The 15134-nt window shown below is 39.2% G+C and overlaps 1 protein-coding gene across 1 annotated transcript in view; it reads left to right on the forward strand.

The window, feature by feature from the left end:
* LOC122550233 (triple functional domain protein-like) overlaps positions 1-15134 on the forward strand; it is a 561659-nt gene that overhangs the window by 232520 nt on the left and 314005 nt on the right. The window contains exon 7 of the mRNA XM_043690993.1: positions 9746-9937. Within this exon, the coding sequence (XP_043546928.1) occupies positions 9746-9937 (192 nt within the window). The remainder of the gene's footprint in view (positions 1-9745; positions 9938-15134) is intronic.

Genomic DNA, 15134 nt, shown 5'->3' on the forward strand with positions numbered 1-15134 from the left:
TGTTTAATTCCAGAACACTACTGTGGGACTCCGCTTTTTCACCCCAAACTGAATTTTGAATTCTATCATACGATGGTCACTACTCTCTAGAAGATGCTTAACTATGATGTCATTGATTAATCTCTCCTCATTACACAATACCAAGTCCAGAATAGCCTGTTTCCAGGTTGATTCCACAACATACTGCTCCAAGAAAGAATCTCTAATACAGTCAATGACTGTGCCTGCAAGCTAGCCTTGTCAATTTGATTCTTCCAATTTATGTGCATGTTAAAATCAACCATGATTAATGCTGTACCTTACTTGCAAGCCTCTAATATTTCCTGGCTTGTAATGTGCCTCACTGCGGAACTACTGTTTGGGGACCTATAGATTGCTCCTATCAAGTACTTCTTCCCTTTGCTATTTCTTATTTCTACTCAACTGATTCCACATCTTGATGTCCCATGCTTATGTCATTTCTCATTACAGCACTGATCCCTTTTTTCATTCACAAAGCTACACCATTTCTTTTTCCTTTCAGTCTATCCTTCCGAAATGCTGAATACCCTTGGATATTCAATTCCCAGACCTGGTCTCCTTATAGCCATGTCTCAGTAATTGCTACCAAATTGTACTTTTTTGTTTCTATTTGTGCCATTAACTCATTAATCTTATTGTGAATGCTTTGTGCATTTAGATACAAAACTTTTAACTGTGTTCTACTGGTAAATTTCCTTACTCTTTTATAGAATTAGAATCCCTACAGTGTAGAAACAGGCTCTGATCCTCTGAAGAGTAACCCACCCAGACCCATTCCCCTACCCTATATTTACCCAAAATCAATACACCTAACCTACACATCCCTGAATAATGGGCAATTTAGTAAGGCCAATTCACCTAACCTGCACATCTTTGGACTGTGGGAGGAAACCCAGAGCACCCGGAGGAAATCAAAGCAGACACTGGGAGGATGTGCAAACTCCATACAGACAGTCACCCGAGGGTGGAATCGAACCTGAGTCCCTGGCACTGTGCAGCAGCAGTGCTAACCACTCAGCCACCGTGCTGCCCGACTCAGGATCTCTCGCTAGGAATTCCATGGTGCATAAAAACATTCAACTGTTCTGTCCCTCACCTTTATTGTCTGGTAACCAGCTGCCACATAGCTAACCTGCACTCTTACTCCTCCTTTAATTTGAGTTTTCTAATTTCCCCTGCAATTGACCCCCCCCACCACCACCACCACCCCCACCACCACCACAGCCATTTTGTCTAAAGGCCTAGTTATGTGACTTGCAGGACTGCAGTCCAGCACGATTCAGATGAAGACCATCCCATCGGAACAGGTCCCTTCTTCCCCAGTACTGGTGCCAATGTCCCATAAATTTAAACTCTTTTCTCCCACACCGATCTTTAAGCCACACGTTTACCTCCCTGCGGCTCAGGTAATAATCTGAGATTATTACCTTTTTGGTTCTTCTTTATAGTTTTGCTCCTAGCTTTTCATACTCCCATAACGGAACCTCTGTCCTAGTTTTATCTATATCATTGGTACCCACGTGGACCAGGACAACTGGATCTTTACCCTCGCACTCTAAGTTCCTCTACAGCCCAGAAGAGAGACCCTGAACATCAGATTGGCAACATAACCTTTGGGACTCTTGATCCTGGTCACAGAGAACAGTGTCGATGCCCCTAACTATACTATCCCCAACTACGACTACATTTCTTTTCTCTCCTCCCACTTGAATGGTTCCCTGCACCATGTTGCTGTGGTCAGTCGGCTTATCCTCCCTTCTCGAACCTGTTGGACAAAGGCTAAGGCTCCTGTAATTTTACCTCCTGGATCCTGCTAAGCCACACCCTCATGTCCCTGACCACTGGCCGAATTCAAGTTAGTTAGTCTAAGGGGTGTGACTCTCCAGGTAACTCTCCCCCTCTCTGACATGTCACTACATTCGAAGCTCAGAATCCAGCTCATCAACCCATGGCTGGAGTTCCTCGAGCAACCAACACATACTACAGATGTAGTCACTGTGAGCCACAGTGGGGTGCTCCAGCTCCCACATCATGCAGGAGCAACACATCACCTGACCCTCCATCCTTATTTTCTGCATTTAGTTTGTAAAAAAAAATTAACTGTTTTTAATCTCTGCTTATTATCTCAATCTGAACAGGAGTTCTAACCAATAATTTGACACAGACTCAATTTAACCCAGATTCAAATTTAGCAGATTCTGTATTAAGCAATCAAATCACACCTTTCCTGTATCGTCATTTTTCAATCGCACCCCCCAGTAGAAAAACTCAGAATCAGGAACTCTTATCTTCCCAGGCTGTCCTCCCATTCATTCCCACTCAGCTCCGCTCCTGAAGTGAAAGCTGCAAATCCGCAATGTACGTTTTTACTATCATTTACTGCCATTCAAAGCCCCTAGAGTTGAGAAACTTCAAATGGCAAGAAACCATGAAATGCTTCAAGTTAATATTCAACTTCTAGCACAAATGAAAGGTGTAATGTACAAAATGAGATGCAATTGTTGAAGCTCAGATTACCACCTAATATTGCAATGCACTGTGTGATTACCGAATAAGTTACAGTTTTGCAAATCATACAAAGGTGGATGTTACTTTAAGTAATGAAAAATCCGGATTGCTTTCTATTTGAAGGATATTGCTATGTTTTGAAGAAGTAGGACCTGCAATATTTTTCAGCCGATAATAGGGTATTAAGAATGTATTTTTAATCATTCATTAATGTCCACTACTATAACAATTCAAACGCTTTTCAATTTTAAATAGTTTTATACACATTTTATATGTTTAAGGCGCACCAACTATTTGGGTGCCACCACTGATATACACAGTTCTGCAGCCAAATGTTACCGTAGAAGCAGTTTAAAAGTTGCAGATTTTCATGCTTATATTTAAAGCAGTATTATTCAGACTACCTAGTACTGTCAACATTGAAAACCTTCTGGATAATAAGTTTGATATAATTATTCATCAACTTTATTACTGTTTTCATTATTCACAACTCTTCCAAGTTTTATACAATGTGTATATTTTTAAATTGTGCCTTGAATATCCCAGTGTGGATCATTAATCTGTAATAAGAAAAGCAGTGATTGTCATACTGACTTTTTGGGATGTCCAGTGTATACTTGTACCGAGTTTCAAAAAAACAACCGTTCACTACAGTTCTGTAATTGCTGGGCCAATCCTGACAGCCTTTCTGAAACAAGGTTGCATAATGTTTGCAGTTTTCCAGTCCTTTGGCATCTGCCCTGAATCTAAGGCAGACTGAAAGTTTATGGCCAGTGCCCCTCCAACTACTACTCTCACTTCTTTAAAATGCATTGGATGCATTTCATTAGATTCCAGTGAATTGTGAACTTTAAATACCAACAGTCTACCAGCAGTCAGTCCTTATCAATTTTGAACCCTTCTAGTTAGAGTTTCTTCCTCCAGTCACAAAACTGCCATCTCAGGAATCAGGATGAAGAGGGACTGGATTGGCTAGGACTATATTCACGGAAGTATAGAAGAATGAAGGCGGGAGGGATCTCTTAGAAGCTTCTAAAATCTTAAGAGGACCAGGCAGGATAAATGCAAGAACAATGTTTTTTCAATGACCAGGGTATCACTGTTTAAGGATATGGGAGAGGCTGTTTAAGACTAAGATGAAGAGAAATTTCTTCAAGCAGCGAGGTGCCAGAAAACTGGAGGGTGGCTAATGTAAAGGAAGTGAGGAGTGCAGATGCTGGAGATGAGAGTCGCGCTAGAAAAGCATAGCAGGTCAGGCAGCATGCGAGGAACAGGAGAATCGAAATTTCGGGCATAAACCCTTTATCAGGAATCACGGCTAATATGGTGCCATTGTTTAAGAAAGGTGGTAAGGCAAAACCAACGAACTATAGACTGGTGAGCCTGACATCAGTGGTAGGTAAGTTGTTGCAAGGGATTCTGAGGGATAGAATTTATATGTATTTGAAATACAAGAACTGATTGGAGATAGTGAACATGGCTTTGTTTGTGGGAAATAATGTCTCACTAACTTGACTGAGTTTTTTTAACAAGTGACAGAGAGGATTGATGAAGGCAGAGTAGTGGATATGGTCTGTATAGACTTCAGTAAGGTATTGGACATGGTTCTGCAAGGTCGACTGATTAGCAAGGTTAGATCACATGGAATCCAGGGAGAGCTAGCTATTTGAATACAAAATTGGCTTGAAAATAGCAAACAGGGTGGTGATGGAGGATTAACTTTTGGACCAGAGATGCTGCAAGTATCGGTACTATGTCCGCTACGTTTTGACATTTATATAAATGATTTCAATATGAATATAGGAGGAATGGTTAGTAAGTTATAGAAATGTGCAGCATAGACCCTTTGGTTCAATACATCCAGGCTGACCAGATATCCTCAACTGATCTAGTCCCATTTGGCCCAACTCTCTCTAAACCTTTCCTATTCATGTACCCAGGCTGATGCCTTTTAAATATTGTTATTGTACCACTCTCCTCCACTTCCTCTGGCAGCTCATTCCATGCACCCACCACACTCTGTGTGCAAAAGTTGCCCCTTGGGTCCCGTTTAACTCTTGCATCTCTCACCTTAAACCTACACCCTCTAGTTTTGGACTACCCTACCCTGGGGAAAGGACCTTTGCTATTCACACTATCCATACCCCTCATAATTTTATAAACCTCTGTAATGTCACTCAGCCTCCGAAGCTCCAGGGAAAATAATCCCAGCCTACTCAGCCTTTCTCTACAGTTCAAACCCTCGAACCCTGGAGGATTGTAAATATTTTCCGAACACTTTCAAGATTCACAACATCTTTCCTGTGGCAGGAAGACCAGAATTGAACACAGTATTGCAAAAGTGGCCTAACCAATGTCCTGTACAGCCACAACATGACGTGCTATAATCAATTCACCGACCAATTAAGGACAGCATTCCAAAAAAACCACCTTCACTACCATGTCTACCTGCAACTCCATTTCCAAGGAACTCTGAACCTGTGCTCCAAGGTCTCTTTGTTTGGCCACACTTCCCAGTGTTTCAGTTCTGCCCTGATTTGCCTTACCAAAGTGCAGCACTTCACATTTACCTAAATTAAACTTTCTACCACTCCTTGGCCCATTTGCCCATATGATCAAGGTCCTTTTGTAATCTGAGGTAACCTTCTTCATTGTCCACTATTCTACTAATTTTGATGTTATCTGCAAGTTTACTAACCATACCTCCTATATTCACATCCAAATTATTTACATAAATGACAAAAAGCAGTGGACTAAGCACTGATTGTTACAGCACGGATTCTGCAGAATCATCCCTTCTGAGTTTGCTGTTGTTATTTCCACAACCTAGATGCATCCCAAATGATTTCAGGTCTCTTTTGAGAGCACTTTGCAGTTTGACGTAAATGTTTTTGTGAGTCCATTTCCAAGGGCACAGTTGTGGCTCGAGTCACATATAGGCCAGACCAGGTAGGGACAGTAGATAACCTTGCCTAGAGGGCATTGTTAAACCTGATGTGTTTTTATGACAAGCCAAATAGTTTTATATCCATCATTAGACTTTTCATTAAAACCCGGCCCCTAGGTTATGTAGATAGATTAGAGACATGGGGCTGGTCTCCTTGGAGAAGATAATGTTGAGTGGTGATTTTACAGACGCTCTCAGAATTATGAGAGGTCTCTACACATAATAAATTTTCAGAGAATTAGATGTACTGCCAGAGTATAAATTGGAGGCAAGAATATGACAGTATTGGCAGATCAAAAGAAACTCTTCAGAATATTGTTGATGTAAAATCCAGAATTTGAGAGTGTGGATTAAGTATGAGCACTCCCAACCCCCTCTGCTCAAACCTCTGAAAAATTGAGTCAATAATTAGAATCATAGAATCCTTACAGCGTGAAAACAGGCCACTTAGCCCGTCGAGTCCAATCCGGCCCTCCAAAGAACATCCCACCCAGACCCAGCCCCCTGTAACAATACAAGGAATACATTGAAATAAACTGGAGTGAATTATCACTTTGAAATAAATCAATGTTTGTCTAGTTAGAATAAATGGTAACAGATGAAGGCAGATGTGATGCCGACGTTATAAGGATTGAGCTTGCCTGAAGTCATTTTGTGTGGATGCCAAAATTGGTGCTGTAGTGGGCCGTGAAGAAGGATATCTCAGTTTAACGGGACCTTGATCAGATGGGTCAATGGACCGACGGACTAAGAAATGGCAGTTGGAGTTTAATTTTGATGAATGTTAGTTTATGGATTTTGTAAGGCAAATCAGGATAGGACTTGTACACTTAACAGTAGGGTCCTGGGAGTGTTGCTGAATAAAGGGTGCAGCTTCATAGTTCCTTGAAAGTGGAGTTACAGGTACACTGTAATGAAGAAGATGCTCAGTACATTTTGTCTTCATTGGTCAGTGTATTGAATATAGAAGTTGAGGTCATTTTGCTGCTGTATTCGACATTGGTTATGCCATTTTTGGAATACTGCATTCAGTTCTGGTCTCCCTGCTTTCGGAAAGATGTTGTTAAACTTGAAAGGGTGCAGAAAAGATTTCCAAGCCTATTCCTGGGGTTGGAGGATTTGAGATATGTGAAGAGGCTGAATAGATTGGGGCTATTTTCCCAGGAGCATCGGAGGCTGAGGGGTGACCTTATCGAGGTTTATAAAATCATGAGGGGCATAGATGGGTTAAATAGCCAAGATCTTTTTCCCAGGTTAGTGGAGTCTTATTATTTCTGTATTTCTCTTATTTATTATTTATTATTATTTCTCATCTTCCTTTCTTTTGTTATGAAATCAGTGTTCATGATTCACAGATCCTCATTAAAGACAATGAGGAGAAATAAAAATGTAACTACTGGGGAGCAAGATATATTTTATCAGAATGAATTTTTATGATCTACATCTTTAAAAGGAAATTTGGTTAAATGTTCAGTAAAGAGGACGGCGTCTTGCGGAGACATGAGACAATGGGAGTAGTTTTGACTTTTTGTAGAAAGCTTAAGTTGAGTGCTTTCTTCCTGTATTGTAAACCTGTCTTGTTCTGTGGTACTGGACCTTAATTCATGCATTATGAAATGGTAAAAGCCAGAGAGAAGAATTTTGACCACAAAAGGTATAAAGCAGTTAATCATATATCAGCCTAACTTTACTAATGATAAAGGTTCATATCAGGGCAGGATTTATGCACTTAATGGTAAGGTCCTGGGGAGTGTTGCTGAACATAGAGAATTTGGAGTGCAGGTTCATAGTTCCTTGAAAGTGGAGTCGCAGGTAGATAGGATAGGGAAGAAGATATTTGGTATGCTTTTCTTTATTGGTCAGAACATTGAGTATAAGAGTTGGGAGGCCATGTTGCAGCTGTACAGGACAGTGGTTCGGCCATTTTTGGAATATTGTGTGCAGTTCTGGTCTCCTTTCTATAGGAAGGATGTTGTGAAACTTGATAGGGTTCAGAAAAGATCTAAAAGCATGTTGCCAGGGTTGGAGGCTTTGAGCTATAGGGAGAGGCTGAATAGGCTAAGGCTGTTTTCCTTGGAGCATCAGAGGCTGAGGGGTGACCTTACAGAGGTTTATAAATCATGAGGGGCATGGATAGGGTAAATAGACAAGGTCTTTTCCCTGGGGTGGGGGAGTCCAGAACTAGATAGCATAGGTTTTGGGTGAGAGGGGAAAGATTTCAAAGGAACCTAAGGTGCAACTTTTTCACACACAGGGTGGTGCATGTATGGAATGTGGTGCCAGAGGAAGTGGTGGAGGCTAGTAGAATTACAGAATTTAAAAGGCATGAAGAAGGGTTTAGAGGGATATGGGCCAAATGCTGTAATGAGACTAGATTAATTTAGGATATTTGGTCGGCGTGGACGAGTTGGACTGAAGGGTCATTTTCAGTGCTGAACATTTGTATGACTAAGTGGCTATCAAAATAATTGTCAAATTGTAAAGATGTAAGTTAAAGATAACTATTATGGAGTTGTAAAGATGAGTTATATACAGGTGTTAGAATTCTTAGAGTAAATAGCTGATTTAAGCAAGTGGAGTGGAATATGCCAGCATTGATAGAAAATTACCTCTTGGAAGAAAATAGCCAACCAAAGTTTATCTTCTGGTTTGGGGAGATGTAAACATGGTGTCTCCAAGAGATTTTAGTTCATTCCATAGCTTCTCTTCCTTTCTCTCCTTTCGTGTGCATGTTCTCTTGTATTTCCAAATAAATAATTTACTTGTGAAGAGAATTGGAAACATCTCCAGTAATACATAGGTTAGTAGATTGGTCAGATAAAATTTAATGGAGAGAAATCTTAGGAGAGAATAGAAGAAGAATTGGATGTTTAATGGTAAAACTGTAAGAACTTTTTTTTCCCCCAAGGTTACTATTACATTTTTTCCAATTGGCAATTCGGGATAAGCTTTATATGCTGGCCTTACCATTGATACCCACGCCCTGTGGATGAATAAAGCAAACCACATGATTGATATTAGTGTACATAAATTATAATGTCAAATTAGATGTTTAGCTTGGAACTTAGGCCACTTTGGTAAAAAAAATCTCTTTTAACTGGAGCCATAAAGTATAATTACCATCCCTAGATTATTTTAAATTGAACTAAATGTGCAAGTGTACTGTTGTGGTTGACATTCTAATTAGACAATAGAGAGCATGTGTTAGAAATGGGATGGACTGTCAGAATATTGAAATACGGTACAATACTGATGCACTCAGACATCATAAGCAGATTGTGGTTAATAAATAGTAACATTCAAAACGTATAACGGAAAATGTAACTTCATTGCTTTATACGTTTTGCTCTATTTTTTCCTATTTTAATGGTGTTTATAAAACCATTTTTTGCTTGTTTCCGACTATTTTCTCTGTCCCATATGTTTTGTCATCTTTTGGTTTTCTATACTTTCTTTCTCCTTGTTTTCTCTTAATTTGTTTCTGTGTTCTCTAATTTCTGGGAAATGGTACTGTTGATTATAAATGGGAGGCAACAGCTGTTTATCACAAAAGGTAATATTTTGAACTCTAATAATTTTTCGTGTTGTTTTCAATCTGCCATGTACGGTTATTTCTACAGCACCACCTACTGCTGTAAGGCTTTTCAAAATGATTTAGTAATTTTAATTGTAATAATTACTTTTTAAATTTATATCAGAATGTGCTCTTTTCTTTTAATGCACAGCTTGGAACTTGGAATTACACTTGTTACTTTCTTTGTATAATAATAGATATTCTTCAAATATTTGAATCTTTTTAGCAGGGAGCCATTTTAAGGGTACATGGCAATCATTCCTAATATTCGCCTCTGGTCTTTCTTATGACCGACAGATAATGGGGTTGTGGTGGATGTTCAGACTGCATTAGCACGATTACAGTGGCGAGGTGTTCTTAATATTTGACTTTATTGCAAAACACAGTTGTCTTTTCAGAGAAAACCTGTTACGTTCTAACACTAACTACTTAAGTTGCTAATCTGAAGAAAGGTTGTTTGGACTGTATGATAAAATGTTTAAGTAGCCTTTTTGTCTATCTTGTTGTCAATTTCAGTTAACCAAAAAGAAATTTACATTTGACAATTTAATTCCCTGCCTTTTCATATTCTTTCAGAATGCATAAACTTTTGAATGTTAAGATTCATTTCATGTTAGTTTGCACCTATTCAAGCTGCCCACCATTTGGGTACTAGATTGTTTATTTGTCAAATTTTCTTTTGTGTTTTTCCAAAGAATGTATATGTAAACATCAATCGCATAATGTCAGTGGCCAATCGTTTACTGGAATCGAACCATTATGCCTCTCAGCAAATCAAACAGATTGCCAGTCAGTTGGAGCTGGAGTGGAAGGCATTTGCAGCTGCACTGGATGAACGTAGCACCTTGCTCGACATGTCTGCTGTCTTTCATCAGAAGGCAGAACAGGTCAGTAAATGCTGTCAGTATGTATAACTGCTGTTTATATGGTCAGTGCGCCAGAAGTAATTAAATTGTTAAGCATTTTGTGTAAATTGTATGCTATGAATAGGTTTCTTGTAGAGTTAGAAAAATGTATTTGGACAAACAGATTAGTAATCTCCATTTGCCAGATCTTTGCACATGCATTTAACCTATATGTATTACTTTGTGGGCTCTTAATGTCCTCTTCACAATTTACTTTCCTACATATCTTTGTGTCATCACCAGACTTAACTACCATATCTTTGATTCTTTCATCTAAATCATTTATATACATTGCAAACAGTGGAGACCCCAGTACTGATCTTTGTAGCATACCATGCATGACATCATGCCAGCCTGAAAAAGGATCCATTTATTCCTACTCTCTGCTTCCTGTTAGCTGGTCATTATTCTGTCCATGTCAGTATGTTACTTCCAATGTCACAAGCTTTTATTTTCCACAATAACCTTTTCAAATGCCTTATGGAAATCTAAATAAATGGTTTCCCTTTATCCACAGCCCAAGCTTTTTCTTCAAGAACTCCAGTAAATGAGTTAAACATTACAAAACCGTGTTGACAGTGCCTGATTACCTTATAAAAGTGCCCTGCTATGACATTTGTATAAAAAATAGATTCTAATATTTTCCTTATGACAGATGTTAAGCTAACTGGCCTATAATTTCCTGCTTTCTACCTCCATCCCTTTTTAAGAGTTACATTAGGTATTTCCCAACCTTGAGGAGCCTTCCCTAAATCTACTGTGTTTTGGAAGATTAAAACAAGACAACAGCTGTTATACTTGCTACTTCTATAAGACCACAGGATGAAATCCATCAAGCAACTTGTCAACTCGCAGTGACTTCAATTTATTCAATGCTACTTCCCTGGAAATTGCAATTTTCTGGAGCTCCTCCCCCATTTTCAGCATCTGATTTGAAGCTATTTTTGAGATGTTACTTGTATCCACTCTAGTGAAAATCACGCAAAATATCTGTTCAATTATAAAAGCATTAAATATAGGGACACAAGTAGGCCATTCAGCCCATTGGTTCTACCCTGCCTTTTCCCCCATAATCATTGATTTCCTTACTGATTAAAACTCTGTTGATCTCAGCCTTGAATATTCTTAACAACGCACCCTCAACTGCACCATGTAGTAAAGAATTCCACGGAGTCACTACCCTTCAAAAGAATAAATTCCTTCTCATCACAGACTTAAATGTGTAACCCTAATTCTGAGATTTATGCCCTCTGGTCCTAGACTTTCCCATAAGGGGAAACAACCTCTCCAGTCAAATTCCCTTGTAACTTTGTATGTTGCAATAGGATAACATGTCGTATTTCCATATTCCTTATAATTCACTTGCAATCTCCTTATGCTCCATTACCAATTACAAACTCATCTTATAGGCCAGCACTCATAGAGTCATACTTCTGTTAACTCTCTTTTTAAAATACCTGAAGAAACTTCTTCTATTTGTTTTGATGTTTTTGCCTAACATTTTCTTGAACTCTTAACTTCTGCCTCCTTATTAATCTTTTAGTAATCCTTTTCTTTGTTTTTAATGTCCAATCCAATCTTTTGACCTGTAATCTATCTTTTCACAATTGTATATCTTTGAGTTTAATATTGTCTTTGACTCTTTTAGTAAAACACAGATGGTAGTTTTGTCTCTTATAACTTTTCTTATTTGTTGAAATTATACATTTTCTGGAGTATCCCCTAAATATCTGCCTCTTTATAAATCTATTCCTTAACCTAAATTGCTGATGCACCAAAGCTAGTTCTGCTTTTATGCCTTCATTATAACCCTTGTTTAAACTCAAAATGATAGTCTTGGACCACACTTCTTCCCTTTAATGCGATTGAATTCTACATATAATTTAAGGTCACTCTACCCAGGGGCACTTTCACAATGAGGCCGGTATTAAACCCATTTCCTTGGTTGAAACCTGGTCAAGTGCACCCTGCTGTCTGTTTAGTGCCATAACATGCTGGTCTAAGAAATTAACCCAAAAGTATTGAACAAATATCTCATCTAAACTACTTTTCCCATCTGATTTTTCCAGTCTGTATGTAAGATAAAATCCCCCATGATAATTGCTGTACCCTTCTATAAGCTTTCATTTTTTCCCTCCTTGATATCCCATGTAGTTACTGTTATCTTTATGGAACCCTCACAAGTGACCACTTGCCTTTATGGTTCCTCATCTCTACCAAGAATGCTTCAATATTCTAGTTTCCTGAATTTAAATCCTGCCCCTCAGTTGTGTTAATATCTTTTCTTCCATCCTTTCCTAACTCTTGTCCTTCCTAAATATCACATGCCATTCAATATTCTGGTCCCAATTTAGGTTATCCTGCAGCCATATCTCAGTAATGGCCTGTACAGCGTTCTTATTTATCTCAATTTTTTTTTCTACTAGTTCATTAGTTTTGTTTCAAATGCTGTGTATTGTCCTTTTTAAAATTATTTTTACCTCCAGTCTTATCTGTTGATTTATTCTTAGATCTGTATTCTTTGTCTTTTTCTGTCATTGTCTTTTCCCCACTCCGATCACTTCAAATTTAGGCTCTGGCCCCTACAATTTACTTTAAAATCCACTCTCCTTCACTAGGTTTGCAGGAATACCAGTTACAGTACAGTTTAGGTGTAGACCATCTCAGTGGTACAGATCCCACCTTTGCAATATTGGTGCTAGTGCCTTGTGAACTGGAACCCATTTATCTCTCTTCTCTTTCAGCCACACATTCATCTCTTTAACATTGTTGACCCTATGCCAATTTGTAAATGGCTCAGACAGTAATCCAGAGGTTATCCAAACTATGTCTTATGGTCTTATTAACTTTCAGGTTATTCTTCTTAATTTGGTGCTTAGCTCTTTATACTAGCTATGCCATTGGTGCCATGTAGAGCACAATAATTGGATCCTCCCCCAACCACTGCATGTTCATCTCCAGCCCAGAGCAGATACCCTGAGCCTTGCACCAAGCAGAGAATATAGCCATCTGGACTTGCACTCTTTGCTACAGAGAACAGTGTCAATCCCTCTGACAATGCTCTTCCCTACTATCACTACATTCCTTTTGGCTGCCCCCAGTTGAATGGTTTCCTATACTGCAATGCATGGTCATTTCACTCACTTATTCCCCAGCCCCTGCTCTTATTCAAATGAACTGAGAACTTCAGACCTATTACATAATTGCAGAAGCTGACACTCCTACCCCCAGCTACCCTTACTGTCTTAGCTGCTGTCCCTGACTATATCAGAACACCCTATCTTAAGAGGTGTAACTGCTCCTCAGCTGTCTTCCTCACCCCCATAACACCCTCTCAAGGACTTTCGCAGGTTTTCAAGTTTATTTGTGGTTCCTATTGAATGAAAATCTCACTGATGTGGAATAATTTATAAGTGCCAAACAATTAGGCAAAATTTGATTCAAATGTGGAGTACATTCTCAAGCGGTTTATGGTTTTGAGTAACCATTACCATTCTAACTGTTCAAACTATCAAAATACATAGCAATAGATCTGCTCAAAATATAAATAAAAGTTTTTATTTCCATTCTACACGAGATGTATGATGAAGATTCATCATTTGCAATTTATAATATGGGCATTTTAAAAAAAAACAGGACTGCATAATATTGTGGTTACTTTGAAAAATTGTGCCTCTAATGGTCTAAAGGAAAAAGGAATTATTTTTTAATGCAAGACTCTTTCCATATTCATAGGACTTGGATTTAAATTCTGTTTTAACCAGAGACCTCTTCCAGTTTCTGTGTGAGTCTAGTCTATTCAACCTTTGAAATGTGAATAACTCTACATTTGAAACTTATTTTGCAGTGCATTCATTTTACCATATAATTTCTCTTCCAAGAGCTAATATTATAATACCCAAGTAGATGAGAGGTGTTACTATTCATTCCCTTCAATAATAAATCAGTCACTGAATGCTATCACTTTATGACTAAATGGTTTCTCCATTCATCATCATCATACAAATTTGGGGCGGCTGTTAGTGCCCACTTGGCCTCATATGTTCAATTTGCTCTCATAAGGAATGTGAGCATCTTATTCATAGGGACAAGTTACTGCTGATGCTGGAATCTGTACTGAAAACAAATGCTGAAGATCACAACGGGTCAGACTTTTCGGGATGTTGACTCACAATGATCATTAGCATCTTCCATGGGCACAGAGGTTTGTCCTGATGTATACTCATATTTCTTCTATGGGCTCGATTTCAGTTTCTCTAAAGCAAATCAAAGACACATGTGAATCAATGATCGACATTATGTTATGTGAGGTGAACATGTAACAGTGTTGTAATGACAGTTCACTTCAGTTAATTTTTTTTTAGATTAGATTACTTACAGTGTGGAAACAGGCCCTTCGGCCCAACAAATCCACACCGCCCCGCCGAAGCGCAACCCACCCATCCCCCTACATGTACGCCTTACCTAACACTACGGGCAATTTAGCATGGCCAATTCACCTGACCTGCACATCTTTGGACTGTGGGAGGAAACCGGAGCACCCGGAGGAAACCCACGCAGACACTGGGAGAACGTGCAAACTCCAGACAGTAAGTCGCCTGAGGCGGGAATTGAACCCGGGTCTCTGGCGCTGTGAGGCAACAGTGCTAACCACTGTGCCACCGTGCAATGTAAACAATGTGAATACCTCTTGTGACGAAGCTGCTCCTTTAACAAGATTATGCTGTCCTTGGCCTTTTTGTTCAGAGAGGGCGGCATGGTGGCTCAGTGATTAGCACTGCTGCCTCACAGTGCCAAGTTCCTGTGTTTGATTCTAGTCTCAGACGACTGTGTGTGGAGTTTGCACATTCTCTCTGTGTCTGCGTGGGTTTCCTCCGGGTGCTCCAGTTTCCTCCCACAATCCAAAGATGTGCAGGTTAGGTGAATTAGCCATTTTAAATTGCCCATAGTGTTCAGGGATATGTAGGTTAGGTGCATTAGTACAGGGTAAATGTAGAGTAAAAGGGTAGGGGAATGGATCTGGGTGGGTTAGTCTTTGGAAGATTGGTGTGGACTTGTTGGGACAAATGCCTTGTTTCCACACTGTAGGAATTCTGTGATTCTATGAGGTCATAAATGACACAGACTCCGAAAAGTCTGAGGTTGAGGGGTTTTAGGGCCAATTTGATAATAGCTAACA

The sequence above is a fragment of the Chiloscyllium plagiosum genome, chromosome 5 (assembly GCF_004010195.1).
Source record: "Chiloscyllium plagiosum isolate BGI_BamShark_2017 chromosome 5, ASM401019v2, whole genome shotgun sequence".
NCBI classification, from domain to species: domain Eukaryota; kingdom Metazoa; phylum Chordata; class Chondrichthyes; order Orectolobiformes; family Hemiscylliidae; genus Chiloscyllium; species Chiloscyllium plagiosum.